The sequence below is a fragment of the Rhincodon typus genome, chromosome 32, assembly GCF_021869965.1.
Source record: "Rhincodon typus isolate 14 chromosome 32, sRhiTyp1.1, whole genome shotgun sequence".
Taxonomy (NCBI): domain Eukaryota; kingdom Metazoa; phylum Chordata; class Chondrichthyes; order Orectolobiformes; family Rhincodontidae; genus Rhincodon; species Rhincodon typus.
This window is the reverse complement of record NC_063363.1, coordinates 31,442,090-31,469,169: the sequence shown is the minus strand read 5'-3', so window position 1 is coordinate 31,469,169 and position 27,080 is coordinate 31,442,090. Positions and strand designations below refer to the sequence as shown.

Genomic DNA, 27,080 nt, shown 5'->3' with positions numbered 1-27,080 from the left:
TGTGACTCCAGACCCACAATGTCATTGACTCTGAACTGTCTTCTGGGCAATTAGAGATGGGGCAATGAATGCTGCCCTAGCCAGCAATGCCCTCATCCCATTAATGAATAAAAAAATTCTACCAAAAAGGGAGGCCATTCAGACTTGTGTGTCCCTGCCAGCTCTCTCCAAGAGCAACTCGGCTAGTTTGCTCTTTTCTGGAGTCTACAAATGTTTTCTCTTCAGGTAGTAACCACATTTCGTTGAGAATACCATGACTGAGTCTGCCTCCATCAGACATTGCATTCCAGCTCAAAACTCAACACAACACTCCAGCTGAAGCCAAACCAGGAGCGGTTTATAAAGGCTCACCATAATTTTACTGATTTTGTATAATATATTTCCATTTATAAAACCCTAGGTTAACACCCTTCTGCTCTCTCCTTTACAACTCTATCTTATATTTTATATTGCCCCTCCCTAATCTTCTGACAAATAAGGTAATAAACAAATACTTCTTTACATGGAATTTCATATGTCATTTGTCTGACCATTCTACCAGCATACCTCTATCAGCTTGGGATCTGTCACTATTTTCCCCACAATTCTCAAAACTTTCCATTTTTGTCACTTCAAATTTTGAGATTGCACTCTGCACATTCAAGCACAGATCATTCACATGAACAGGAAAGCACCGGTCCTAATACCAATCCTTGAGAACTCCACTACGTAAATTTTTCAATAGAAAGAATACAACTTTGCTCAGCACTGGTCTTTGCTGTCATTCAACTCCAGTCCACACTGTTTGTTCCCTTGGGCTTCAATTGCAGTACAAAATTACACTGGATCACTTTCCTTTCTGCCTAGTGCTTCAATCAGGAAGTCCCACATGGGAGAAAATTATAGGCAGGAACACATTCAACACTATGCACCCCGACTGCTCCTTCCCAGCAAATCTCAGGTGGTGCCTGCTTTTATTACCTAGACATGTCACGGTAGATCACGTGCGACTTTTCAGTGGAGTGGCTGGTGCACCAGATTATGGCAAATAGAAATTCAACCAATTCTGCAATTCCTTATTCTGGTGAAAAACTCGGCAGAAAAATATAGGGATGTCTTTCGTTCTTACTATAGATTCTGTAGGCCTCAATGTGCAGCCTACCCGGTTCTGTACTTTGCAGAAAGCTGCTTTATTTGCTCACCTTTTTCTGGGCTCTACTGGGAGTTTTATGCCCTCCAAGGTGCCTTCAGGTCCATTACCAATCCCAGCCATCTCTGCCACTTTTCCTGACCATGCTCCAGCCTCATTGACTACGATTGCACATTCCACTGGTTGGTACTCTATGCTATTTGGCATCCGCACCTGTAATGTAGGAGACATAGCAACGGTCACTGAGAGATCTCCAGTAAACATTTATGACAGGAATCTCTTTACTGATATCCACTTGTGTTGGGTTAGCCAACAACTTGCAAATATTGCAAGGACATATTACTCAAGGAACAGAGTGTTCCATCTCTGGTCTCCATTCAATCTTACCTACTAACAGGTGTAAGATCTTCAAAGAACTTGTAAAGTCATCTAGATCAGTTCAAAAATAGATCAACAGGGATGTGTAGATTAGGTGGGTTACAGAGTGATGGATCTGGGTGGGATGACAGATGTCAAGAGTCTATATAATGGTAACACCTATAAGACTACTTAGAGTCCATGGCATTGGGGGAAGCAAATTAAAATAGATAAGAGGATTGGTCAACTCAGATATTAGCATTGTGACAAAGTGAGCATTTTCAGGATGGCAATCTGGAACTATTGTTCTACATCAATGCTAGTGCCACAGTTATTCACTATGCATATGAATGAATTGGACGATGGAAAAGAATGTTAAAAAAAAACAGATAGGGAGGCAAGTGGTAAGAATGACACACAACTAAGTCTACAGAGGTACCTAGACAGGTTAAGTGAGTCTACTTTAAACAAAAATGTTATTAGTCCTAGCCAGATCATAAAACATTTCAAAGTCTCATCAGGGATCATAACAATTTGTGAGCTTATCTGGGATCACAACACCACACCTGACTATGGACTTATGAAACACCCTAACAGAGCTTACAGGGGTACAGGAATAGTCAGACACAGCAGCGCATGCAGGGCCTAGAGGTGGTGGATATTCAGCTGCAGCAGTGCATGAAGTGGGAGGGAGATAGTCAGCCAAAGTAGTGCAAGGAGCTGAGAGAGTCAGCCAAAGGAGCACATGAAGCAAGCGTGGAGGGAGGGAGAAGAGGAGAGATAGTCAGCTGCAGAGTCTTTTTAAATTCTTTTCTGGGATATAAATTATACATTTACTGCCAATCATCAATTGCAGTCAAGAAGTTACTGATGAGCTGCCTTCCTGAATTGCTGATGCTCTTGGAGTGTAGATATACCCAGAGTTATTTCGCAGTTTCAGGATTTTGACCCAGTGATAATGAGTAAACAACAATATAGTTCCAAATCAGATTGGTGTGTGGGATCACGAGAGGCAGGGAGGGCCCCAGTGGACTGGAAAATGGTGAATGTAACCCTTGATTAAGAAGAAAGAGACAGGAACATATAGGCTGGTTAGTCTGACCTTGCTTGTTGGTAAGATTTTACAGTCCATTATTAAGGATGAGATTATGGAGTACTTGGAAGAGCATGGTAAAACAGGGCAGAGCTAGCATGACTTTGTCAAGGGGAGGTCAAACCTGACAAATCTGTTAGAATGAGACTTGGACAGAAACGACTGCAGATGATGGAAGCGAGAGTCAAAAAAAACGTGGAGCTGGATAAACACAGCAGGTCAGACAGCATCTGAGGAGCAAGAAAGTCAACGTTTTGGGTTGGAACCTTTCTTCGGGACTGGGAAGGGGGAGGGAAGCCCAGAAATAGAGGGAGGGGGACAGGGCAGCTGAGAAGGAGATAGGTGTATGCAGATAGGGGGTTATTGTGGTTGGTCTGTTGGAAGGGTGGAGTGGATAGGTGAGTAGGAAGATGGATAGGTTGAGGGTGGAGAGATTTTGAAGATGGTGATGCAGGTAGGGGATTGTGGAGAATTCTTTGAGGAGGTATTGAGCAAGTTCGACAAAGGAATGCCAATGGATCTATGTTGTATTTTCAGAAGGACTCTGACAAGGTGCCACACAAGAAGCTGCTAATCAGGATAAGAATCCAAAGTATTAGTGGCAAGGTACTGGCATGAATAGAGGATTGGCTGATTGGCAGAAGGCAGGGAGCACATATAAGAGTATCTTTTTTAGGTGACAGCTGGTGACTAGTGGAGTTCCGCAGCAGTCAGTGTTACGTCACAACTATTCACGTTATACATTAACAATCTGTACGAAGGAACTTAGCGCATTGTTGCTAGGTTTGTAGATGACACACAGATAGGTGGAGGGACTTTCAATGAAGAGTCAACGGACTCAACATATTAATGCTGCTTTCTCTCCACAGATGCTGCCAGATCAGCTTGGTTTCTGTTCTGGATAACATCCAAGGTTCTGAGGAAGGGTCACCGGACCCGAAACGTTAACTCTGCTTTTTCCTTCACAGATGCTGCCAGACCTACTGAGCTTCTTTGCAACTTTGTTTTTGTTCCGGATTTACAGCATCCGCAGTTCTTTCAGTTTTTATCCAAGGTTCTTGGTTCTATTCTAGTGTAGATTTAGTGTAGCTGTGATGGTAGAGGTGATGGGCCAAACAGCCTCTTCTGAACTGTGTGATTCTATTCAACAGAAACAGTTTCCATGTGGGAGAGTACAGAATAAACAGTTATAACCCTAAAATCAAATCCATACCATTCGGGGTGAGGTCAACAGAGATCGAAGAAAGTTTAATTAACAAGGTACTTTTACAGAGGCAAATAAATATACAAATGGAATGAGATGGAGCTCAGCCATTAGCTAGTAGTGTAAAGGACTCAAGAAACTAAAATAAGGCTGAAATAAGTTACCACTGGTCACGTACATTGACATGGTGAATTCTTTTCAGTGAGACACCTCTGCCATCATCAGTCTTCATCTCTCTGGTTGAACATTGAAAACCTGCCAGAACATAAGTTTTTTTAAAAAAGATCTTATCAAGCAGCCTGGAGATTAGTAATACTGCAATACCACTGCTATGCAAATTGCCCCTCTACGAACCTCCCATCTAATGCAGCAAACTATGCTAGTAGTGTAGACAGAGAGCTCAACACTTCTCACTACTTGGACAGATGTGTTGAACCAGCTGAAAGCTCTGATGTTGAATCAGATTTACATTAACAGTGAGCTGCGAGAAATATTGGCTTACGAGTAAGCACAAGTGCAATTACCAGACACCCTTAAGCTTCTTTGGTAAAATCAAATTTCTCTATTTTTGAAAAATAGATTCATAGTCTTGTTAGAGTCACCTGGGTATCACTCAAAATTATAGAATCCCTACAGTGTGGAAACAGGCCTTTCGGCCCAACAAGTCTACACCGACTCTCAGAGCATCCCCCCAAACCCATTCCCCTACCCCTTCCCTGTAACACACCTAAGATGCACATCCCTGGACACTATGGGCAACACAGCATGGCCAATCCACCTAGCCTGCATATCTTTGGACTGTGGGAGGAAACCAGTGAACCCAGAGGAAACCCATACAGACACGGGAAGAATGTGCAAACTCCACATAGATAGTCGCCCGAAGATAGAATCAAACCCGGGTCCCTGATGCTGTGAGGCGGCAGTGCTAACTACTGTGCCACGCACTCCTTCATTCTTGTTCAGGTGCTAAACCAAATAGTAAAACAATCGGTTGGGATTTTATGTGATGTCATCACCCAATGTATTTTGTTCAGTTTAATGTCACAGTTTACAAGATAGATGAGGATTTGAAGCATTATTTGGTTTGCTTTAGTGGATCGACGCCAAAATAATCTACAACCTTTCCAACATCACCCAACTGGTGCTTCTGAGATGTGTGCCACACAAAGTCAGTATTATGCATGTACCTAGTTGGTTGGAGGATAATAGGGATCAATCAATAGGCACAAGACTGAAGACACATGTACAACAAGCATAGTAGGAAGTTGTGAATGAGTTGGGTTTTAAAACCTGTTCTTGTGATGACTTTTGTGGAACTACTGCAACCACTAGGTCATCATCCAAGTGAACAACAGGCAGAATATGAGCAGGAAGAAATCCCAGCAGCCCATGTAACTTAGATTAGACATCTAAAGAGAATCTTGAATGGTTAGATCTTCAGAAAAATGGAAGAATCACATGTACATCAGGAGGAATTCAGCAAGGAATTTAGTATAATATTTAATACAAGACTTGCAGTGGAAGTCAGTATAACAGGAAGTGAAAATTTAAGTGCAGTACAGGCTAATGCACAGCTTAGGTTATTAGAATTCTACAAGTTATAGCCAATCTTGACATATTGTAAATTTTTGGATAATTCAAGCAAAAAGCAGGTTTTACTATAGGATCAAGGCAAAGAGTTGGATACAGTCTATTTGTCCAGTATGCCAAACATATATATTTATGATATCCAAGCTGTCTGTGCAGCTACTCAACATCAGTGGGGTCAAAGCCATCCAGGTTACAGCTGTGTTGCCATCCAAAAAAACAAATTGTCAGAAACATCTACTGACTGAACTGGACAGCAGACTTAGAGACGCCATCTAGCTATCGACAAGGCTACTGCTCGACTCTATGACCGTGCATATGAAATAAACAAGTATCCTGAAAAGAGTACATCTGTCTATAATTGAGAAGGGCTATCTTATACTCTAATAGGAGATGAGGTATAATATAAAATTCAAAATTTGTAGATCTCAGTTGGAATCCTCATATGGGAGGAGCCTATACTTGTGGAAATGGGATCTCTGGTGCACATATGGGAAAAGTTAATTGGAAACTTTATTTCATGATCTGGCACATTTTGAAATCATGCTGCAGTTTTCTATTTCTTTAAATGTTCCAGGTTTTCTTTCATCCATTATCCTCTTGTTCACTGAGCATGACACTGATTTGAAATTTGCTGTTCTCCAGACTCATCATGAGTTCCCTTTTTTAACTATCAGATTAATTTTTATTTGTATATTAAACTATTCCTGCCTGAAATGAGAGCTCGTATACTTTGCAGACTTGCTGATAAAGTGCTACGGTGTACAAATTAACTTTGTAGCTAGTTAGTTCCTGAAACTGAACTATGGAGTTAATAATACATCCAGAATGAACCTCCCTTCATCATAAGGTCAGAAATAATGATGTTTGTTGATGACTGCACAATGATCAGCACCATTTGTGAATCCTCAGATTCTGAAGCAATCCATGTCCAAATGCAACAAAATCTGGATAATATCCAAACTTGAGCTGAAAAATGGCACATGACATTGTCACCACACAAATGCCAGGGAATGACCATCTCCGATAAGAGACAGACAATCTAACCATCACCCCATGACATTCAATGGAACTACCATCATTGAATCTCCCCCTATCAACAACCACTGACCAGAAACTGACTGGACTTGGCATATACAAACAGTGGCCTTTGACCTGGTCATACCAAGTAACTCTCAAACCTAAACCTTGTCCACCATCTACAAGGCACAAGTCATGAATTTCATGGAATTGTCTCCACTTGCCTGGATAGGTGCAGCTCCAACAACACTCAAGAACTTGATATCATCAAGATGAAAGCAGCCTCCTTGATTGGCATCACATCCACAAACATTCAGTCATCTTACTATCAACAGTCAGCACATTCCAAATATTCAAAAGCTATCATCTGGAGGGACAAGGACAGCAGAAACATCCGACCACCACCACCTGCAAATTCCCCTCCAAGCCTTTCATCTTCCTGACTTGGAAATATACCACCGGTCCTTCACAGTCACTGGGTCAAAATCCTAGAATTCCCTCCTTCTAAATGACATAATGGGTCAACCTAAAGCACACAGACTGCAGCAGTTCAAGAAGGCAGCCCACCACTACCTTCTCAAGGCAAGCAGGGACAGGCAATAAATGCTGACCCAACCAGCAATGACCTCAGGTAAATAAAAGGCTTAACTAAATTTAATTGTAACCTCTCCATGACACTCGTCACCTGATGAGAGCAGCCATACAGATCACAGCATTTTAGAATCATCCCCAGTTAGTACCATCAGCTGATCTCAGCAAAAGTAACAGCTGAGGTGCCACAACTAGCCCCATGACCTGAGGTAGGAAGGAGGGAACTATTATTACGGGACAAAAACAAAGTTGCTGGAAAAGCCCAGCAGGTCTGACAGCATCTGTGAAGGAAAGAGTTAACGTTTTGGGTCCGGTAACCCTTCCTCAGAACTGATGGTGGCTGGGAAAATACCAGTTTTTATGCAGAAAATAGGAGGTGGATGGGGTAGGGAGTAAACAATAGGGTAGAGTCTAAAAAAAAAGAGAGAAAGATAGTTGGACAGACAAAGGGGTTGATAACGATCAGGCTGGGAGGGTGAATAGTTGTTAATGGGGACTATTAGTGACTAACAACAGGTAGTGTAATATCAGGCTATGTAATAACAAGGCCTGGTGTGTGGGGTAGGGGGCTGGGACACGAGAGAGGTTAAGCCCTAAAATTATTGAACTCGATATTGAGTCCAGAGGGCTGCAGGGTCCCCAAGCAGAAAAGGAGGGCGGTTGTTCTTCCAGTTTGCATTGAGCTTCGCTGGAACACTGCAGCAAGCCGAGACAGATGTCGGCCAGGGAACAGGGTGGTGCATTAAAATGGCAGGCAACGGGTAGTTCAGGGTGCTTTTTGCAAACAGAACGTAGATGTTCTCCAAGGCGGTCACCCAGTCTACCCTTTGTTTTCCCAATGTAGAGGAGACCACATAGTGAGCAGCGAATGCAGTAAACTAGATTGTGGGAAGTACAGATGAAGTGTTGCTTCACCTGGATGGCATTTTTGGGCCCTTGGATACTGGGGAGGGAGAAGGTAAACGGGCAGGTGCTGCACCTTTGCCAGTTACAGGGAAAGGTGCTGTAGGGCTGGGGGGTGCGTGTGCATGTGCGTGTGGAGGGAGGGTGGTGTTGGAGGTGAAGGAAGTGTGGACCAGGGTGTCCTGGAGAGAATGGTCCATGCGGAAGGCAGACAAGGGAGGGGAGGGAATATATATGTCTGGTGGTGGCATCTCGCTGGAGGTGGCGGAAATAGCGTCTGATGATTTTCCGCTCATTTTCCACTTGGGGACCCTGCAGCACTCTGGACTCAATATCGAGTTCAATAATTTTAGGACCTAAACTCTCCCACATTCCAGCCCTCTACCCCACACACCAGGCCTTGTTATCACATAGCCTGCTGTTACACTACTTGTTGTTAGTCACCAATAGTCCCCATTAACAACTATTCACCCTGCATATAAGCTGACATTTTCCCAGCCCACCATCAGTTCTGAGGAAAGGTCAACAGACCCGAAACGTTAACTCTGTTTTTTCCTTTACAGATGCTTCCAGACCTGCTGGGCTTTTCCGGCAACTTTGTTTTTGTTCCTGATTTACAGCATCTGCAGTTCTTTCAGTTTTTATTTACTGTTATTATTCAATGAGCACAGTTGAAAGTGAATGTGAATAGATGTCAGATAAGTACAGCAATCACAAGCAAACCAAATTTGAAAAGTGGAGCCAACTAGGGGGGCCAAATGTCCTACTTATGCTCCTGCTTTGTAATAACCTACTAACACACTGTCTCAGTGTAAAATTATGAATTAATGAAGTCTTGGGGACAATTGCCAGTTGAGAAATGCAAAAGATAGCAGGAAATAAACAACTTGAAACCTTCCAGTGAGTTTAGATATATGCACGAGGGTGAGAATCACAGTTGAGTGACTCACCATTCCGAGTGTGGAAACAACTGGTCCTTGATCAATATCAATGAATACTGCACGTAATGGATCATGACAATGCAATGGTTGCTACTGTTCATATTTTTAGTGCAAAAATGCTGAAAAAGTTCAGAAAAATCATGAATCAAGGCCAATAATGGAAACAATCAGCTGTCCTCATGGATATCCAATATTTCACAATGCAACTGACACCAGCACTGCTCCCCTCAACCAAGTCTACAAACAGTCTCAGTCTCAATCATCTAGAAAAGAATTGGGAAAACCATTGGATAATTTTGGCTAACTGAAAACAGTTTGCACATATACAACACCTTTATACAATAAAGCATTGTGGAACAAAATCTGACACAGCCAATGGAGACTTAGGAAGCCAAATGTAAGGAACTCACCCAATTTCTATTCGAACACTTGCAATGAATCTTGTACTCACTACGCACTCCCAATAACTTGTTAAAATGGTCAGTAACAGTGTGCAAAATACAGGCTCCTGATCTCCAATGTAGCTCAGTGCTTACAATAATTTAGAGGCCCCAGTCTGACCTGCTGCGCTTTTCCAGCCTCATACCTATAGACTCTGGCTTTCAGCATCTGCAGGCTTTATTGTCTCCTCTATCTTTAAATTACGAGTAGAGCAGAAATAGTTCCATCTGGAATTTTCTTCACAAGAGTTTGGTTAGTGCTTCTTTTTTGTCAGTAAAAGTTTAGTTCTTTAAAAAGAAGAGATCCTGTTGCACGGCCTTTTCAATTAAAAATGGAGAATTCAAGTTTATTTTTTTAAGTCTCTACACAGATTGTAACATTAGCTCTAATTTAAGGCCATGACTCATTTTGAAGAGAAGTAAAGAAATTCTGCTTGGTGGTCTGGCCAACATCAGTCAACCAACAACATTCAATCATTTATTTGGTTGGTTTTTATCTGATCTTGTTGTGCACGATTTAGTTGACATGTTTAACTACTCATATTTCAAACAATACTTAACTGATTGTGAAGTGTCGTGCAACATCATAGGGTTATGAAAGAAACTATATGAATATGATTACATAAATAACAGACTGAACCAACCCTGGTAGTGGTTTAATGTACCAATGACCTATCTAAATCCATTCTCGAATTCAGACAGTTGAATGCTCTCCAGCCTTTTAAACAGGATCATACCATCAACATGATTGCATTTAAATTGCTCACCTATCACTTCTCCATAACATGGAAACACACCCATTGATATCGCCTTCTTTCGGAAAGCATTCAGCAGCAGCCAGGGGTCAAACCAACCTTCATTCTCCAGACCTGCACCAGAGCACAAGGAGTTTAAGCAATCAACAGGCAAAATCAGGCCATTTATATTAAAATAAAACTGCAGATGCTCGAGATCAAAACAAAAACAGAAATTGCTGGCGAAACTCAGCAGATCTGGCAGCATCTATGGGAACAAAGTAAAGTTGGTGCACTGTATTATTTACTCATATTCTATTGGGAAATGATCCATCACTGTTGGAATTCTGCCCTTGAGCCCAGATGCAATTTTCAAGTATAAATTAAAAAGGTCATTATAATCTATGATGTGTGTCAGATGCATGACAAACTGTTACTCTAAAAAAGGGAATCGTTAACACACAATACTCTTGAGTTAAGATGTTAAAGCGAAATTCAAGATGAAGAGTGATGCTGCAACTTAAAATTGCTTGTGAACGAATTCCTGTAACTCAAAGTTCCTCTGTACATGTTTGAAGAACTGATAGTGAGCAGTATTCACAAGCAAAGAAGTGGAATTGAAATTCCTAATAAAATCTAAAATATGTAATAACAGGGGATTAAATTCCAGACAAGAAATTGACAGGCTGGGTTATGCAAAACATTTTTGTTGGTGGAAGTTAAGGCATCAAGTGTTAAAATTCTGCCCATTACAATGAGTAGAGATCTTCTATTCTGCAAGCCAAACAATCTCATGTTTGAGTGGCCATGTTTTTCTTGTCACCACAACACAAAACGGATCTTTATTTCAGCTCAGTAGCTACTCACAACACCCAGGGCCAAATACTGGCTGATGCAGTGAATGAAAATGTGATGCTCAAGGGCCATACACCTAAGACTGGGTTGTCCTCTGCACCTAACCTGGATATGATCAATTTAACACTGAGCCTGACATCTCTGTTACTCAGTTCTGAGGAAAGCTCAACAGACCTGAAACGTTAACTCTGATTTTTTTCTCCATAGATGCTGCCAGACCTTTGAGATTTTCCAGGAACTTCTGTTTTTGTTCTGTTCCCAGCATGATATCTTCCATAACAAGGCATGGAGCTGGGTGAACACAGCAGGCAAGGCAGCATCAGAGGAGCAGGAAAGCTGACGTTTCGGGTCTGGACCCTTCTTCAGAAATGGGGGAGGGGAAGGGGAGTCTCAAATAAAGAGAGAGAAGGGAGGCGATGGAAGAAGGTGGATAGTGGAGCAGATAAGTGGAGAGAAGACAGACAGGTCAAGGAGGCAGAGACGAGGGGGGCGGGGTGTGCTGGTCTTGGGATGAGGTCGGGGTGGGCAGGTGCTACACCTGCCCCCTCACCTCCATCCCAGGCCCCAAGAAAACCTTCCACATTAAACAGATGTTCACCTGCAAATCTGCTAATGTAGTATATCGTATCCACGGTTCCCAATGTGGCCTCCTCTACATCAGGCAAACCAAGCAGAGGCTTGGAGACCACTTTGTGGAGCACCTACGCTCGGTTCGTGACAAATGACAACACCTCCCAGTCGCGAACCACTTCAACTCCCCCTCCCACTCCTTGGAAGACATGTCCATCCTGGGCCTCCTCCAGTGCCACAACGATGCCACCCGAAGGCTGGAGGAACAGCACCTCATATTCCGCCTGGGAACCCTGCAGCCCAATGGTCTCATTGTGGACTTTACAAGTTTCAAGATCTCCCAACCTCTGACCTCATCCCAAGACCAGCGCCCCCTCTCATCCCCACCTCCTTGACCTGTCCGTCTTTTCTCCCACCTATCCGCTCCTCCCACCTCACTGACCAACCCCCATCCCCACTTCCTACCTGCTAGCCTCATCCCCACCTCCTTGACCTGTCAGTCTTCCCAACCACCTACCCGCCCCTCCCTCCCCACTGACCCAACCCCCATCCCCACTTCCTACCTACACTCATCTTTACTGACTTCATCCCCGCCTCCTTGACCTGTCCGTCTTCTCTCCACCTATCTGCTCCTCTATCCACCTTCTATCATCACCTCGCCCTCTCTCTATTTATTTCAGAGCCCCTTTCCCCTTCCCCATTTCTGAAGAAGGGTCCCGACCCAAAACGTCAGCTTTCCTGCTCCTCTGATGCTGGCTGGCCTGCTGCGTTCATCCAACTCTACACCTTGTTATCTCAGACTCCAGCATCGGCAGTTCCTACTATCTGAGTGATATCTTCCACTTTGGTTAATACACAAGTGTCACTAATTGTTCTAAATGATTCCAGTTTTTTTAAAAACTCAAGATTTTTTTTCATGATACACTCACCAAACGAAGCTATGGCGACTCCATCGGTGTTCATCCATGGGAATTTCTTTTGTAACTGCTGTGGTGTGAGCAGAGTGACTGCTGCTCCTTCAGCCCTAGAGATTAGAAGCACTGCATTAAAATTCTAACTTGAAAATGAGCCAATCTCTTTTCTGTCAATAATTACCATGCAGCCTCCCACCCACCCCCACACAGGTTGATGCCCTCTGCACAATAGATTGTACAAGCAGCTACCAACAAATACTTGCTACTTCTTCTGGAGATTGGCTTTGCTGATTTTTCTTTTCCTGACAATAAGGGAAACATTTAACATTCAATTTGCATTATGCCACAATGGTTCATCTAAGGTTGAAAACCTCAGCAAACAAAATACAGAAAACCTGTGTCCACCTAATCTTGTGACGCACAAGAGTTTCAAAATATGCACTGCACCATCTGTGAAGCTCTCTTCACTAAAACCTCTTTAGAGAAGGGAACAAACCACCAGTTTTCTATTAACGGATCAAGTGAATATAGAACCTGAACCTTCTCACTATCTATTAACTCTTAAGACAGAACAAATTTCTGTTTAATATCGTTTCATTTCAACGCCTTTCAGTTACTGGGGCCTGAGTTCTTCAGTGTTGAGAGATTTGGTTTTTAATAGTTTTGTATTGGTTTGGCTGAGGATACTTGTACATGAAACACAGAAAGCTAGCACATAGGTGCAGCAGGTAATCAGGAAGGATAATGGAATGCTGGCCCTTATTTCAATGGGGTTGGAGTATAAGAGTAGGAAAGTCGTACTGCAACTGTACGAGCTGCTGGCGAGGTCACGTCTAGAATACCATAAACAGTTTTGGTCACCTTAAAAGGAAGAATATTATTTCATTGTAGACAGTTCACAGAAGGCTCATAGGATTATGCCTGATATGAAGAGATTGTCTTATGAGCAAAGGCTAAATTGGTTGGGACTCTACTCACTGGAGTTTAGAAGTATGACAGCTGATCTCATACAGGATGCTTTTTAGGGCAAATGCTGAGAGGATGTTTCCCCTCATGGGAGAATCTAGCACCTGATGGCATAGTCTCAGAATAAAGCAGCATCAATTTAAGTCTGACATGAGGAAGAAATTCTCCTTTCAGAGGACCGAGAGTCTTTGGACGTCCTTGCCACAGAGAGCAGTGGGGGCAGAGTCCTTGTGTATATTTAAGGCTGAGATAGATAAACTCTTATCAGTAAGAAAATCAATGATTACAGGGAAAGGCTGAGATTGATAAACTCTTGATCAGAAGGAGAATCAAGGGTTATGGGAAAGGCCAGGAAAGCGGACGTGACAATGTCAGAACCCAACCACAGCTTTCACACTAATTTTTAGGGAAATTTGTTTAAAGTCCTTTCATTTAATGAAATGATTCAATTTGATTTATTGTCACATGTATTTATTACAAATACAGTGCAGAGTGATGATTAGTGTCTGCAATTTTAGGTGGAAAAACTACTGCCTAGCTCCCATATACAAAGTATAAATGCAATAAGGCTTAGTTTCGTCTGCCGAGAGTCAATAGCTCACTATTATGAATCTTGTAGGCTCATACAAGAATAAATAGTTGGGAGAGACACTTGAAGGTGTTGGAGCACAACAAAAAAAAAATTAAGGTCACACCTTCAAAAGAAAGAGAAATTCCAATGAAAGTCATGTTAAAAAATGTTACTGAAGCCTTGACTTTCAAATATCTCACCTCTGAATTTGATAGTTTTCCTCCAAAATTGCACTCTGCTCCTGTCCAGCCAGAAATAGATAGCCTGAGGGATTGAACTGGATATCCACAGGATCCTCATTCACCACATTTAAGTGCTCCTGTTTGACAGACATGGAATGAGTTTTACCTGAATGGCCAAACTGTTTCCATGCATCCCTTTCATTTATGATAAGGAAATTTACCACTATTAGAAACAATGGGCTCCTCCCCCGATTCAGTGGCTACATTATTAAAGCTCAAAAATGCAATTAAACAGATGTCCACAGTTGCTGGTACACTTTCAAAGAATCATAGAACCCTTACAGTATGGAAACAGGCCATTCGGCCCAACAAGTCCACAGTGCCCCTCCGAAGAGCATCCCACCCAGACCCATTCTCCTACCCCTACACTTCCCACGTCTAACCCACCTAACCTAAACATCCCTGGGCACTATGCACACTATGTCCACCTACCATGCACACCTTTGGACAGTGGGAGGAAACTAGAGCACCTGGAGGAAACCCATGCAGACATGGGAAGAATGTGCAAACTCCACACAGACAGTTGTCCAAGGCTGGAATCGAACCCGGGTTCCTGTTGCTGTGAGGCAGCAGTGCTAACCACCGAACGACCGTGCCGCAATTTGTTTAATTCGGATTTCATAGAATCCTTACAGTGCAGAAAGAAGCTATTCAGCCCATCGAATCTGTACCAACCCACCGGAGCATGCCACCCAGACACAACACCCACCCCATCTCAGTAACCATGCAATTACCATGGCTACTCCACCCAGCCTGCACATCTCTAGACATTACCGACAATTTACCATAGCCAAACCACCTAACCTACATATCTCTAGACTGTGGGAGGAAACCAGAGCACCTGGCAGAAAACCAAGCAGACATAGGGAGAAGATGCAAACTCCACACAGATAGTCACCCAAGACAGGAATCAAACCCGGGTTCTAGGTGCTGTGAGGTAGTGAGTGCTAACTACTGAGTTACTGTGCCACCCTTATTTTCCCCAGATTTGTTCTCCTTAGTATTGCAAATAAGTGACAGAAAACAAAATTAAGTTTTATTAGCACATTAGATGATTTATCCCTGTCTATTGTACAAGCCTATCATTTATCAACATTGAGTGCTTTTACTTCTTGATTGAGTCAATCCTCCTTGAAAGGTAAACTTCTCACTTGAAGAACTGCAAGAATTATTCCCAGTTTACAGAACCTCAGTAACTCAGATAGTTCTCAAAAAGAGAACTGGGTCTATTTACATCAGAGCAGCACAGGCGTGAAGGCAGTCAGAGGGGTTAATAAAATATTGCAAGGACTACATTGTTAGCTTAATGGTGGAGAATTTGAATTTGACAAGTTGGAGGACCAACCAAAATGGATGGAAATGTTCTATTTCTCCTACCCTGTGGATAATACGGCTGATAACATGGTGACTGCTGACTGTCTGCCTTCGACGGAGGTAAGTGAAGCCATTTCTTATTTGGGACAGGGGGTGTATTTTGTGTGGATTTGCAGATATGGCAACATACAACCAAAGTAATCTCCTGGATGAATTTTGAGGAAAGGCATTTTCCAGTGTCCTTTCTCCCTTTAATGTGCTGGTTTCCTTCTCTTTTTACACAACATCGTGCCACCTATAAGCAAGGGTATGTCTCTTGGACCCTCTAGCCTGCTCTGCCATTCAAAATATTATGGCTGATTGATTAGTGCAGTAACCCGCATACTCCCAATAACCTTCTACCCCTTGCTTATTGAGAAGCTGTCTACCTCTGCCTTAAATATATCAAAGATCCTGTCTCCATGCCTTTCAAGGAAGTGAGTTTCAAAGACTCAACACCCTCTGATAAAATTCTCAACTGTCTGAAACGTGTTATCCCTTATTTTTATAGTGACCCCTAGATTCTGTAACAAGAGGAAACATCCTTTTCACATGCACCCTGTCAAGATTCCTCAGGATCTTGTATGTTTCAATCAAGTCGCCTTTATCACATCTAAACTCCAAGCCTGTGTAAATATTTCCTCTTATGATACCTCCTTCATTCCAGGTGTTAGTCTAGAAAAACTTCTCTGAACTGCTGCTAGTTTATATCCTTCCTTAAATAAGGAGACCTATAGTAAACAGTGTAATCCAGATATTATCTCACCAGTGCCCTACATGATTGGACCATGATTGTTTTTTTCTCAATTCACTTTGTAACAAACAACAACATTCAATTGGTTTTCCATATTACCGACTTACCAGTCTTTTGCAATTAATGCTCCAGTACATCCAGATCTCTCTGCAATCTAAACAAAAAGCCAAAAGAACTGTGGATGCTGGAAATTAGAAACAAAAACAGAAATTTTTAGAAAAAACTCAGGAGGTCCAGAAGCATCTATGGAGAGAAAGCAGAGTTAACATTTCAGGTCCAGTTCTGAATAAAGTTCACTGGCCCCAAAATTGTAACTCAGCTTTCTCTCCACAGATGCTGCTGGATCTGCTTAATTTTTCCCAACAATTTCTGTTTTGGTTTTCTCAGTAATCTCTCATTTAGACATGCTTAATTTGTATTCCTGCTGCCAAAATGGGTAATCACACATTTTCCCACATTATACTCAATTTGCCAGTTTTTACACTTACAACGCCAATCTTTCTCTTCATGACCTCCTTACGTCTTCCTCAAAGCTTCAAAGATAAGTAAGTTATCAGCAAACTTAGAAACTATTCCTTCAGTCTTAGTTCAAAATCATTATATAAATTGTAAAAATTTGACGTCCCAGCACTGATCCCTGTGCCACAACATTCATGACATCGTGCCAACCAGAAAGACAGCTATTTATGTTGATTCTTTGTTTCCTAGCCAATCTTTTATCCATGCCAATATGTCACCACCTATGCCACAAGCTTTTAATTTCTGCAATAACATTTGACATGGCACCTGATCAAATGCCTTCTGGAAAACCAAATACTCTATACTAGGTGCATCAGTTCCCGTTTATCCACAACGCATTTCACTTCTTTTTAATTCACTGACAGGATTTGGGTATCACTGATTGAGCTTACATTTATCGCACATCCCTCCATGCTGCTGGTTTTAAGTTGTCTTCTTGAACTGCTGCAGTCACACCCACAATGCAGTTCCTCAAAGCACTCCAATAAAATAGGCAAACATGATTTTGCTTTCAGAAAACCCTGCTGGGTCTGCCTATTAAGACCATAAGACATGAAAATTGGCCATTCAGCCCATCAGGTCAGCTCCCCCATTCAATGAGATCATGGCTGATCTGATAATCCTCAACTCCACGTTTCTGTCTTTTCTGTATAATCCTTGAAAGTGTACTGATTTAAAAATCTGTCTATCTCAGCCTTCAACATAATGACCCAGTCTCAACAGCCCTCTGTGATAAAGAATTCCACAGATTCATAACCCCGAGTAAAGAATTTTCTAATTTCGATTTTAAACGTGCAAACCTTTTCTGAGATTATGTCCTCTGGTCGCAGACTCTCCCACAAGGCAAAGATGCTTTCTGCATCTAACCTGTTAAGTCCTCCAAGAAGCTTGCATGTTTCAATGAGATTACCTCTCATCCTTCTGAGCTCTAATGAGGATAGGCCCAAGCTGCCCAACTTCTCCTAGTTTGGTAATTTTCCATACTTGACATCAGGTTAGTACAGAGAAGGTTCACTGGCTCCAATGCCAGTGTATCTTCCCTTAGATAAAGGAACCCAAAACCGTTCACAGTATTCCAGCTATGGTCTGATTACTGCCTTGTATAGTTTTAGTGAAACCTCCCAGCTTTTATACTCCATTCCCTTCGAAAAAATAGCCAACGTTCCATTTCCCTTCCGTATTACTCACTGAACTTGGATGCTAGTTTTTTGTGATATGTGGAGGACTCCCAAACCACTGTTCTGCAGCTGTTTTTGCCTATTTAAATAATATTCAAAATAATATTTAATATTCAGGCTTATACAAGATTGAAATAATAATGCATCACCCAGTTAGTGCACTCTGGATTGTTATGATGAAACAAATTCATATTTTCACCTAGCTCTCTTGACAATAATTTTAAAATCAATGTCCTACTAGTTGTCAGAGGGAACAGTTTCTCCATATTTTCTTTAATAAAACTGTCACTATTTTGACTACTTCCCGTAATCCTACTATTCCAAGGAATCTCACCAAATACGAGTAAACGCTAAACCTCAGATCTTCAAAACCTTTCTCAAATGCGATACCCAGAATTGTACACAATATGCCACCTGAGGTCTAACCAGTAATTTGTCAAGACTTACCATCACTTTTTTGATTTTATCTCCAATAGCCCCTATTTAACAAGTGTAGAATGAATGAGTGATTTTATTGTTGCATGTATTTTATTGTGAAAAATATAGGAAATTACAGTGAAAAGCTTCCACTGTCACATGATCCAGCATTATTTTGAACAGTTTAAAAATAATTTTAAAATGTGAAAAAGATATAGCTTAAAGAAAGTCCGTGACCCTTCCGCCACCGCTACAGCGTCGCCAACCAATGAAGTCGCTGCTTCTCCGGCGCCATTTTTCATTGCTGGTTCTTCCTTGCTGATATTGCAACTTGCTCTACTGCTTTCAAACATTTGTGAATATGCTCATCTGGATTCTTAGTCCTTGAACTAAGCTGAAAATAGTACCATTTAGATTATTTCAGAGCTAGTAGGAGCTGCAGATGCTGGAGAATCTGAGATAACAAGGTGTAGAGCTGGATGTGTTCATCCAGCTCTACACCATTTAGATTATACTGTTTCTCTATATGTCTCCTCCCAAAGTGTGTCACTTCACATCCGCCAATAATCCCACCAATGCAACAAACTAAATCCTCTCATAATCTGTGACAAACCATCTCACGATTTGCCAGGTGGCTAAGTTTTACTTCATCCACGAACTACAAAAATTTTACTCCTTTTATTCAAGGACAGAGGATTAATGGTCCTAATATTTTCATGTAATCTCATTAAATACTTCCCTCTAATCACAATATCTGTTCACAACTGCTCTGCTTCCAATCATGTAGTCAATTACAACCCAAATTACACTTAATCCCACATGCTTCTATTTTCAGAATACACTTGCCATCAGCATTAATTTGTATCCATACACTTACTATTCTTACATTAACCGTTGTGAAATTGAAAAGATTTCAAATAGAAACCTCAGTGAAGATTGTCTGTGCCTGCTTCTCACATCTGTGACTATACACAAATGACTGATTTCAATTAGTCAAAGCACTGATTAGAGGGTTTCAGCTATAGGGAGAGGCTGAGGCTATTTTTTTTTTTGGAGTATTGGAGGCTGAGAGGTGACCTAATTGAGATTTATAAAATCATGAGCAGCATTGATGGGGTGAATACACGGTCTTTTTCTCAGGGTAGGGGGAGTCCAAAACTAGAGAACATAAAAGCTTAAGATGAGAGGGGAAGAGATTTGAAGGACCTAAGGGGCAACTTTTTCACGTAGAGGGCGGTGCACGTATGAAATGAGCTGCCAGAGACGGAGGAGGCTGGTACAATTAAAAGATTTAAAAGGCATCTGGATGGGTATGTGAATAGGAAAAGGTTAGAGGGATATGTGCCAAATGCTGGGAAATGGGACTAGCTTAATTTACGATTTCTGGTCAGCATGGATGAGTTGGACCAAAGTGTTTGTTTCTGTGCTATGCATCTCTATGACTCCATGACACGACTGTCAGGATGTTGGTTTGCATTGTAATAAGATGAATGGTCTTATGATGTGTTAAGTGCCACTTTGATATAAGCTGCAAATTAATGACACTGTGATAAAAAATTCACTGCAATGTACAGAATGATTCACCTCCAACATAATGATTGTGCTCTAACTTTCCGGACGCATAACTGCAGAAATTAAACTTCCATGTTTAATTTATTTCTTCTCTCATCATTTACTGTTTGTCCTGCAAATTTGTGATTTAATGGAATGCTTTTATGCTGACTGCTCAGAGGAGAAAATACACATTTAAATAACTAATAGATCTGAATACCTAGATGTTTAACAATTTACACTCAATGTCTTTAATGTAATAACATTCCTATGAACCACCTTGGAATGTTTTGTGAAACAAAATTAGACAGAGAACCACATAACAACACATGACAACAAATGGCCAAAATGTCTCATTAAAGAGGTTCCTGTACACAAAGAGGAGGATATCATTGAACTTGCTTTTGAATTTTATCGAGTGGAGACAGCAGTCTTGGAGAATTAAACCTTTCTGTAAGTTTTACACAGAAAACAACTTGCATTTACATGTTTACTGTTGCAGGTGATATTCAGATCCGAGATGGTGGCAGAGTAGGACTTCTCAGCCATAGCTGGCCTGCTCCATCTGTTCTTTTCATTTCTTTTCCTCGTATTTTTTTTCCCCCTTCTTTCTTCTTAGCAATGTCGTGAACTCCCAGCTTCAGCATGGACTCAGACTCCTGGCCTCAGCGTGGCAGTCTCTCAGTCTGGTCTGGCCTCTTTAAAGCAGCAAGAGCATAATCAGACAAAAGTTGATATCAAGTCAAAGAAGGGGATGTTATGTTGTCTTGAACTTTCCCAAGTGGCCTGTCATAACATCTTTAATAATAGCTCTAACGGCTTCACTATGATAGATATTAAACTAACTGGCCTGTAGTTTATTTTCTTCTGTTTTCCTTTGAGAATGGAAGATTTGAACGTAATTCTTTTAATCTCATGGAGTCTTCCCTGAAACTACGGAATTTTGGAAAATTAGAACCAACATATTAAGGTGTCCCACTAGAAAGTTTTTTCAAGACTCTAGAACGAAGTCTTTTGGGACCTATGGATCAAATTAACAGAGCTAGCTCTCTAGCTTTTATTAACATCTTGCCTTTCCAAAATGTTATTTTCCTTTCCATATTCAGGTTCCAATCCATGTCAATCTGCTGCCATGTATCTGTAATGGCTATACTGAGGCTGTTATTTTACTATTTTCCCAAGCTTGAGCCTTAACTATTGATTTACTGTTGCAGGTGATATTCAGATCCAAGATGGTGGCAGAGTAGGACTTCTCAGCCATAGCTGGCCTGCTCCATCTGTTCTTTTCATTTCTTTTCCTCGTGTTTTTTTTCCCCTTCTTTCTTCTTAGCAATGTCGTGAACTCCCAGCTTCAGCATGGACTCAGACTCCTGGCCTCAGCGTGGCAGTCTCTCAGTCTGGTCTGGCCTCAGTGTGCACTTCCAGCACCGAGACGATTCCAAAGTGGTTGGCCTCAAGGTGAAGCCTGACACAATCTGGAGTCAAGCCCCAGTGCCAGAGTGGACTGGGTTGGAGGGACTATTATTCTGAACTTTTCATTCGTTTGTTTTCCTAATTTATTCCTATGATCTGTGAGGCCAACTTTTTATTTCTTTGCTTTCCTACTTTTTAATTCCCCACCCCCAAAGAATTTGTATTTAAGAATCTGTACGTAGGTACCTTTGTACCTAAGATGGCACCATTAGTGGCAACTTGTAAACTTTTCATTGTACTCATTTTAGTACATGCGACAATAAAGCTAATTCTAAATTCTAAGATTCTTCTTAGATTTGTATTTTCTATCCCGATTGATTATCAATTGCAATGTTAATACTTTTCTCTCTCTTGCCTCGTCTCTACTCTTTAATTGACTGCATCTTCCCAAATTTAACCCATTGCAATCACTACTTAGTTTCTGCTTCTCCAAGAAGAGTACATGACTATGGGTGGGTGAGGTGGCAGCAGGTGGAAGAGAATTTGGTTAGAAGGGTCTAACCATATTGTTCCAGCCACTGAGTACAGGGCAGACTTAACAAATCAGTTAGTAATTTTCTACCTGACATTTCCATATGTTTGCATGTATTAATTTTAATCAGGTAAAACTATTGAACATCAGCAGTGATCCTCATCCACTTTTCATTTTGACATGAGCTTAAAATTTTGGAGAGTTAACTACTATCAAAAGGTGCAGATCAATCTTGATGTGGAACAGGATGAAAAAGACATAAGGCAAAAGGACGACATTCTTGCCTCAAACGCAGCTGGTGCCAAACTGTAAACTTAAATACACTCTCATTCCTTGTTGGATTTAGTTCTAAAGCACCAGCCAAAAGCAAGTGCTGTTGTCAAGCTGCAAGGTTTGTGTTGGGTTTACTTTGGGACTGTTACTGTAATGAGCTACTTTGAACTGTGTACTTTTTTTTGCAGTCATTCACTTTGGGATCAAAACACAGACAATATTTTTGGTCATAATTTGTAAGCTTGTGTACTTTTTGCAGTTTATGTACCTGCTACAGTCAAAGAGGTACAGGTTTACCAAGTGTTCAGGACCTCGAACACTGACCAGCTTACTTTCATGTGTAACCAGGAAATCTGCCAGTATAATCAGACCAAGGATGAGATATTGTAGATCATAATTTTAAGGACTTAGTTTCCCACAGGGATTGTATACTGCCTGTGAGTCAGAGTCATACTGACTTGGGACATCCAGCTTCTAACTCTTGTCCGTGCCAAATGATCTGATCTCACAGGAAGCTGTTGAACACAATTTACAACAGGAGTAAATGGGGACAAAATTAGCCAAAGTTCCAGTGGGAAACCTTCAGGCTCACTTCCCGAAGGGTCAAATATCCTTCCAATGTTCACTGCACAGACTTGGAGAAGGTTGTGGATGAGATACAGAAAAGCTGCCAACACCTGTGGAATTGTAGCCTTGAACAAGTCACTAAGTATACAAGAGAAAATAGACGGGCAAAGCAAAGTGTACTGTCTGAGCATTATTTTATGAATGACTTTAAGGCTGGAGGATGTCTGTAGACCTTTAACCCCTTTAAGAAACCATTCAGCAAAGTCAAAAAGTCCAAGCAATAGCCAGCTATATATTATACCCAATCTATTGATACCTGGATATTGCGAAGGAAGTGAGCAGATTCAATGGACAGGTGGATATTTTCTGGCAGAGAGAACTGCTGGCGAATTCCTCCTACAGACAAGACTGTGGAGGCTTTGGTATACTGCATACAAAAGAAAACAAATTAGCAACTGTAGACAGAGACATTCAGTAAAACAATATTGTACATGGCCCAGCAATGCAGAACATCATTGTGCCAATATGTTGGGCTGCGTTAATATATGCTACGTTTTGCTTTCCATATGCTGTTGTATTGTCAGTTTTAGTCTTATCAATAATTGGACAATTCGTACTATTATATAGGAGCATTAAAAACGTGCCAGAATGAAAACCAAACAAAAACAAACTTCCATTTTCTTTACAAGATCTTAGTGACATTATAACTTATTTAAAAGAGTGTAGTACTTGGGCTGTGTTTAACCCCAGCTTTTTGTAAAGTTGAGGCAACAGGATAAAGTCTCCTTACCACTGGTTGGGTTTGGGGCAATTTCAATCAACTTCCTTGTAGGTGCATGCTCAGACCACGAACTGTAATTTGTTAAATCTGTGTGGCCATAAGGATAAAGAACAATACAGCATAGGAACAGGCCCCTGGGCCCTCCAAACCAGCGCTAACACATTTTGCTTATCCATACTAAAACTGTCTTCACTTATAGAATCTGTATCTCTCTATTCCCTTCCTATTCATGTATTCGTCCAAGTACTTCTTGAATGCTGCTATTGTTTCTGTTTCCACCATCTCTTCTGGAAATGCATTCCAGGTGCTCACCATTCTGAAAAACATGCCTCGCACATCTCTTTTAGACATCCCCTCCTGTACCTTGAATCTGTGTCCCGTAGTAATTGACCCTTCCACCCAATAAAAAGCCTCCTACTTTCCACTCTATCCATGCCGTTCACAATCTTATAAAATTCTATTAGGTTGTACCTCAATCTCCTGCATTCCAGTCAAAAAACCCCAGTCTATCCAACCCTTCTCCATAGCTAAAAGCCCCCATATCAGGCAACATCCTGGTAAACCTTTCCTGTACCCTCTCCAAAGCATCCACATCCTTCTGGTAGTGTGGTGACCAGAACTGTACACAATATTCCAAGTGTGGCCGAACTAAAGTTCTATAAAGCTGTAGCATAACTAGTCTATCCTTATACTCAATGCCCCTTCCAATTAAGGCAAGCATGCCATAGGCCTTTTTTACTACCTTTACTACGCTGTCACCTTCAGTGATCTGTTGGACCCGCATACCCAGTTCCCTCTGGATATCAATACCGCTAAGGGTTCTGCCATTCACTGTATAATTTCCACATGTACGTGACCTTCCAAAATGCATCACCTCACATTTGTCCGGATTAAACGCCATCTGCCATCTTTCTGCCCATGCCTTCAAATTTTCTACATCCTGCTGTATCCTCTGACAATTCTCCTCAATATCCGCAACTCCACCAATCTTTGTATCATCCGCAAACATACTAATTAGACCAGCTATGTTTTCCCCCAAATCATTTATGTAGACCATGAACAGCAGGGGTCCCCGCACTGATCCCTGTGGAAAACCATTCATCACAACTCTCCAATCTGAAAAGTATTCTTCCACCAGTAGCCTCTGTTTCCTATAACTAAGCCAGTTTTGTATCCATCTTGCCAGCTCACCCCTGATAGCATGTGGCTTCACCTTTTGTACCAGTCCACCATGAGGGCCTTCGATAAAGGCTTTACTAAAGTCCACATAGACAACATCAACTGCTTTTTCCTCAATTGTCTTCGTCACCTCCTCAAAAATCTCAATCAGGTTAGTGAGGCACGACCTCTCCTACACAAAACCATGCTGTCTATTGCTAATTAAGTTCATTTGCTTCTAAATGCTTATAGATCTTGTCCTTAAGAATCTTTTCCAATAATTTCCCTACCACCGATGTAAGGTTCACAGGCCTGTAATTTCCTGGATTATCCATGCTACTCTTCTTAAACAATGGGACAACATTGGCAATTCTCAAATCCTCTGGGACATCACCTGTGGCCATAGAGGATACAATGATGTCTGTCAATGCTCCGGCAATTTGTTCTCTTGCCTCCCTCAATATCCTGGGATAGATCCCATCAGGACACAGGGACTTATCTACCTTAATACTTTTTCTTTTTAATAGCAACTTGGCTTAGAAAATCGACACTCCCTTCCCAGAGATTAACCTCCACCAGTTTCTTCTCCTTGGTGAATACCGACACAAGTATTCGTTTAGGACTTCACCTACCTCTTCTGACTCCACACAGATTCCTTCCTTCGTCCTCGAGTAGGCCAACCCTTTCCCTGGCTATTTTCAAACGTTTTATGCACATATAAAAAGCCTTAGGATTCTCCTTAATCCTACTTGCTAACAACTTTTAATGGCCTCTTTTAGCCTTTCTAATTCATTGCACAAGTTCTTTCTTTCTTTCCTTATATACTTCAAGGGCTTCATCAGTTCCCGTCCTCTTAGACGTTACATGTGCTTCCTTTTTCTTTCTGACCAAGGTCATTACATCCCTGGTCATCCAAGGTTCACGTAACTTGCCATATCTATCTTTCATTCTCGCAGCCATTCGAAATACTCCTACATGTAGGATGTGGATTTACCCTCAAACAGCTACCTCCAATCAAAATTCTCCAGTCTTGCCTAATATTGTTCTGTTCGCCGTCCCTCCCTTTTAACACGTTCACCCAAGGACTGCTGTTATCCCGATCCATGAGTATTTTAAAACTCACTGTATTATGGTCACTACTCTCTAAATGCTCCCCCACTGAAAATTCACTCACCTAGCCAGGCTCATTTCCCAAAACCAGGTCCAGTATAACCCCTTTCCTGGTTGGGCTGTTTACATATTGTGTCAAGAATCCCTCCTGAATGGTCCTTACAAATTCTGCCTATCCAAGTCCCTAGCACATAGTGAGTCTCAGTCAATTTAGGGGAAGTTAAAATCACCCACCACAACAACCCTGCTGTTTTTACACCTTTCCAAAATCCGTCTACATATTCTCTCCTCCATCGCCCGCTAGCTGTTGGGAGGCCTGTAGTATATCCCCAGCATTGTGATTTCACTTTTCCTGTTCCAGAGTTCTACCCATATTTCCTCGCTCCATGAGTCCTCTGATGTATGCTCCCTCAGTACAGCTGTGGCCAGGGTTGTAAAGTCCAGCATTCAGAGTGGGATGTGGACACATATACATCATTGTTTGCATCATGCTCTCCTGAAAATTGCAGTTCTGCAAAATAAGGCAGATTCTAGAGCCCAAGATAGATCATCCTGAGCTACTCCTAGACACTCTGCAGGGATCAGACAGCATTTGAATTACTCACATACATTCTCAGTTACAAATGACACAAAGCAAGTTATTGCCAAAGAAAAGATGAGAGAAAGCAGTATTGTCAAGAGAAAAAATTTGAAATTATGTTTCCAGTAGGGAAGATAGCCAACCTACAAAAAAAATACTTTGAGCTTCCAACATGCACATCTGTAGTCACTCCAAAGTTGGAAAGTTCCTCAAAAATGAGAAGGAATAATTCTCAGTCACTTTCCCTCAACTGAACATTCATCATTTTTGCATTTCAAGTGTTCAACCTATCATACTCAGGGAGCTCATGGTGCTTATCCCCCAATGAAAACCAGTTATTGTGAAATAACGTTTCATGTTCTAGCAATACGTTTTTCAAACCAAAGGCATAACTGCCGGTTTGGTGCAATTTCAATCAAATAAACAAGAGTACCATTCTGTCAATGATCCCTCCTTGTTTTTTGCACTAAAGAAAATAAATCAAAGATGGATGTTTGCACGTGTAAACAGTTCCTTTGATTAGATAAGTTATAAATGGTGCAAAGCCTAAATAGAAACAGAAAATGCTGGAAAGAGAACAGTAGAAAAAAGGAATATTAGACTTAAAATGTTAAAATCAGTTTCTCTCTCCACAGAAACCAGAAGATGCTAAGTTTCTACATGCAGCACTTTACTTTTGTACAGTTTGAGTTCCCACCCAAACACAAGAGATAGTAGGAACTGCAGATGCTGGAGAATCTGAGATAACAAGGTGTGGAGCTGGATGAACACAGCAGG

The 27,080-nt window shown here is 41.4% G+C and overlaps 1 protein-coding gene across 1 annotated transcript in view; it reads right to left on the bottom strand.

Moving 5' to 3' along the window:
- Positions 1–27,080, bottom strand: part of foxred1 (FAD-dependent oxidoreductase domain containing 1) — a 38,620-nt gene that overhangs the window by 4,481 nt on the left and 7,059 nt on the right. Inside the window, exons 3-8 of the mRNA XM_020524208.2 lie at positions 22,991–23,101; positions 14,076–14,194; positions 12,354–12,448; positions 10,033–10,134; positions 3,962–4,038; positions 1,182–1,342 (exon numbers count right to left, since the gene is read on the bottom strand). Coding sequence (XP_020379797.1) covers positions 1,182–1,342; positions 3,962–4,038; positions 10,033–10,134; positions 12,354–12,448; positions 14,076–14,194; positions 22,991–23,101 — 665 coding nt within the window. The remainder of the gene's footprint in view (positions 1–1,181; positions 1,343–3,961; positions 4,039–10,032; positions 10,135–12,353; positions 12,449–14,075; positions 14,195–22,990; positions 23,102–27,080) is intronic.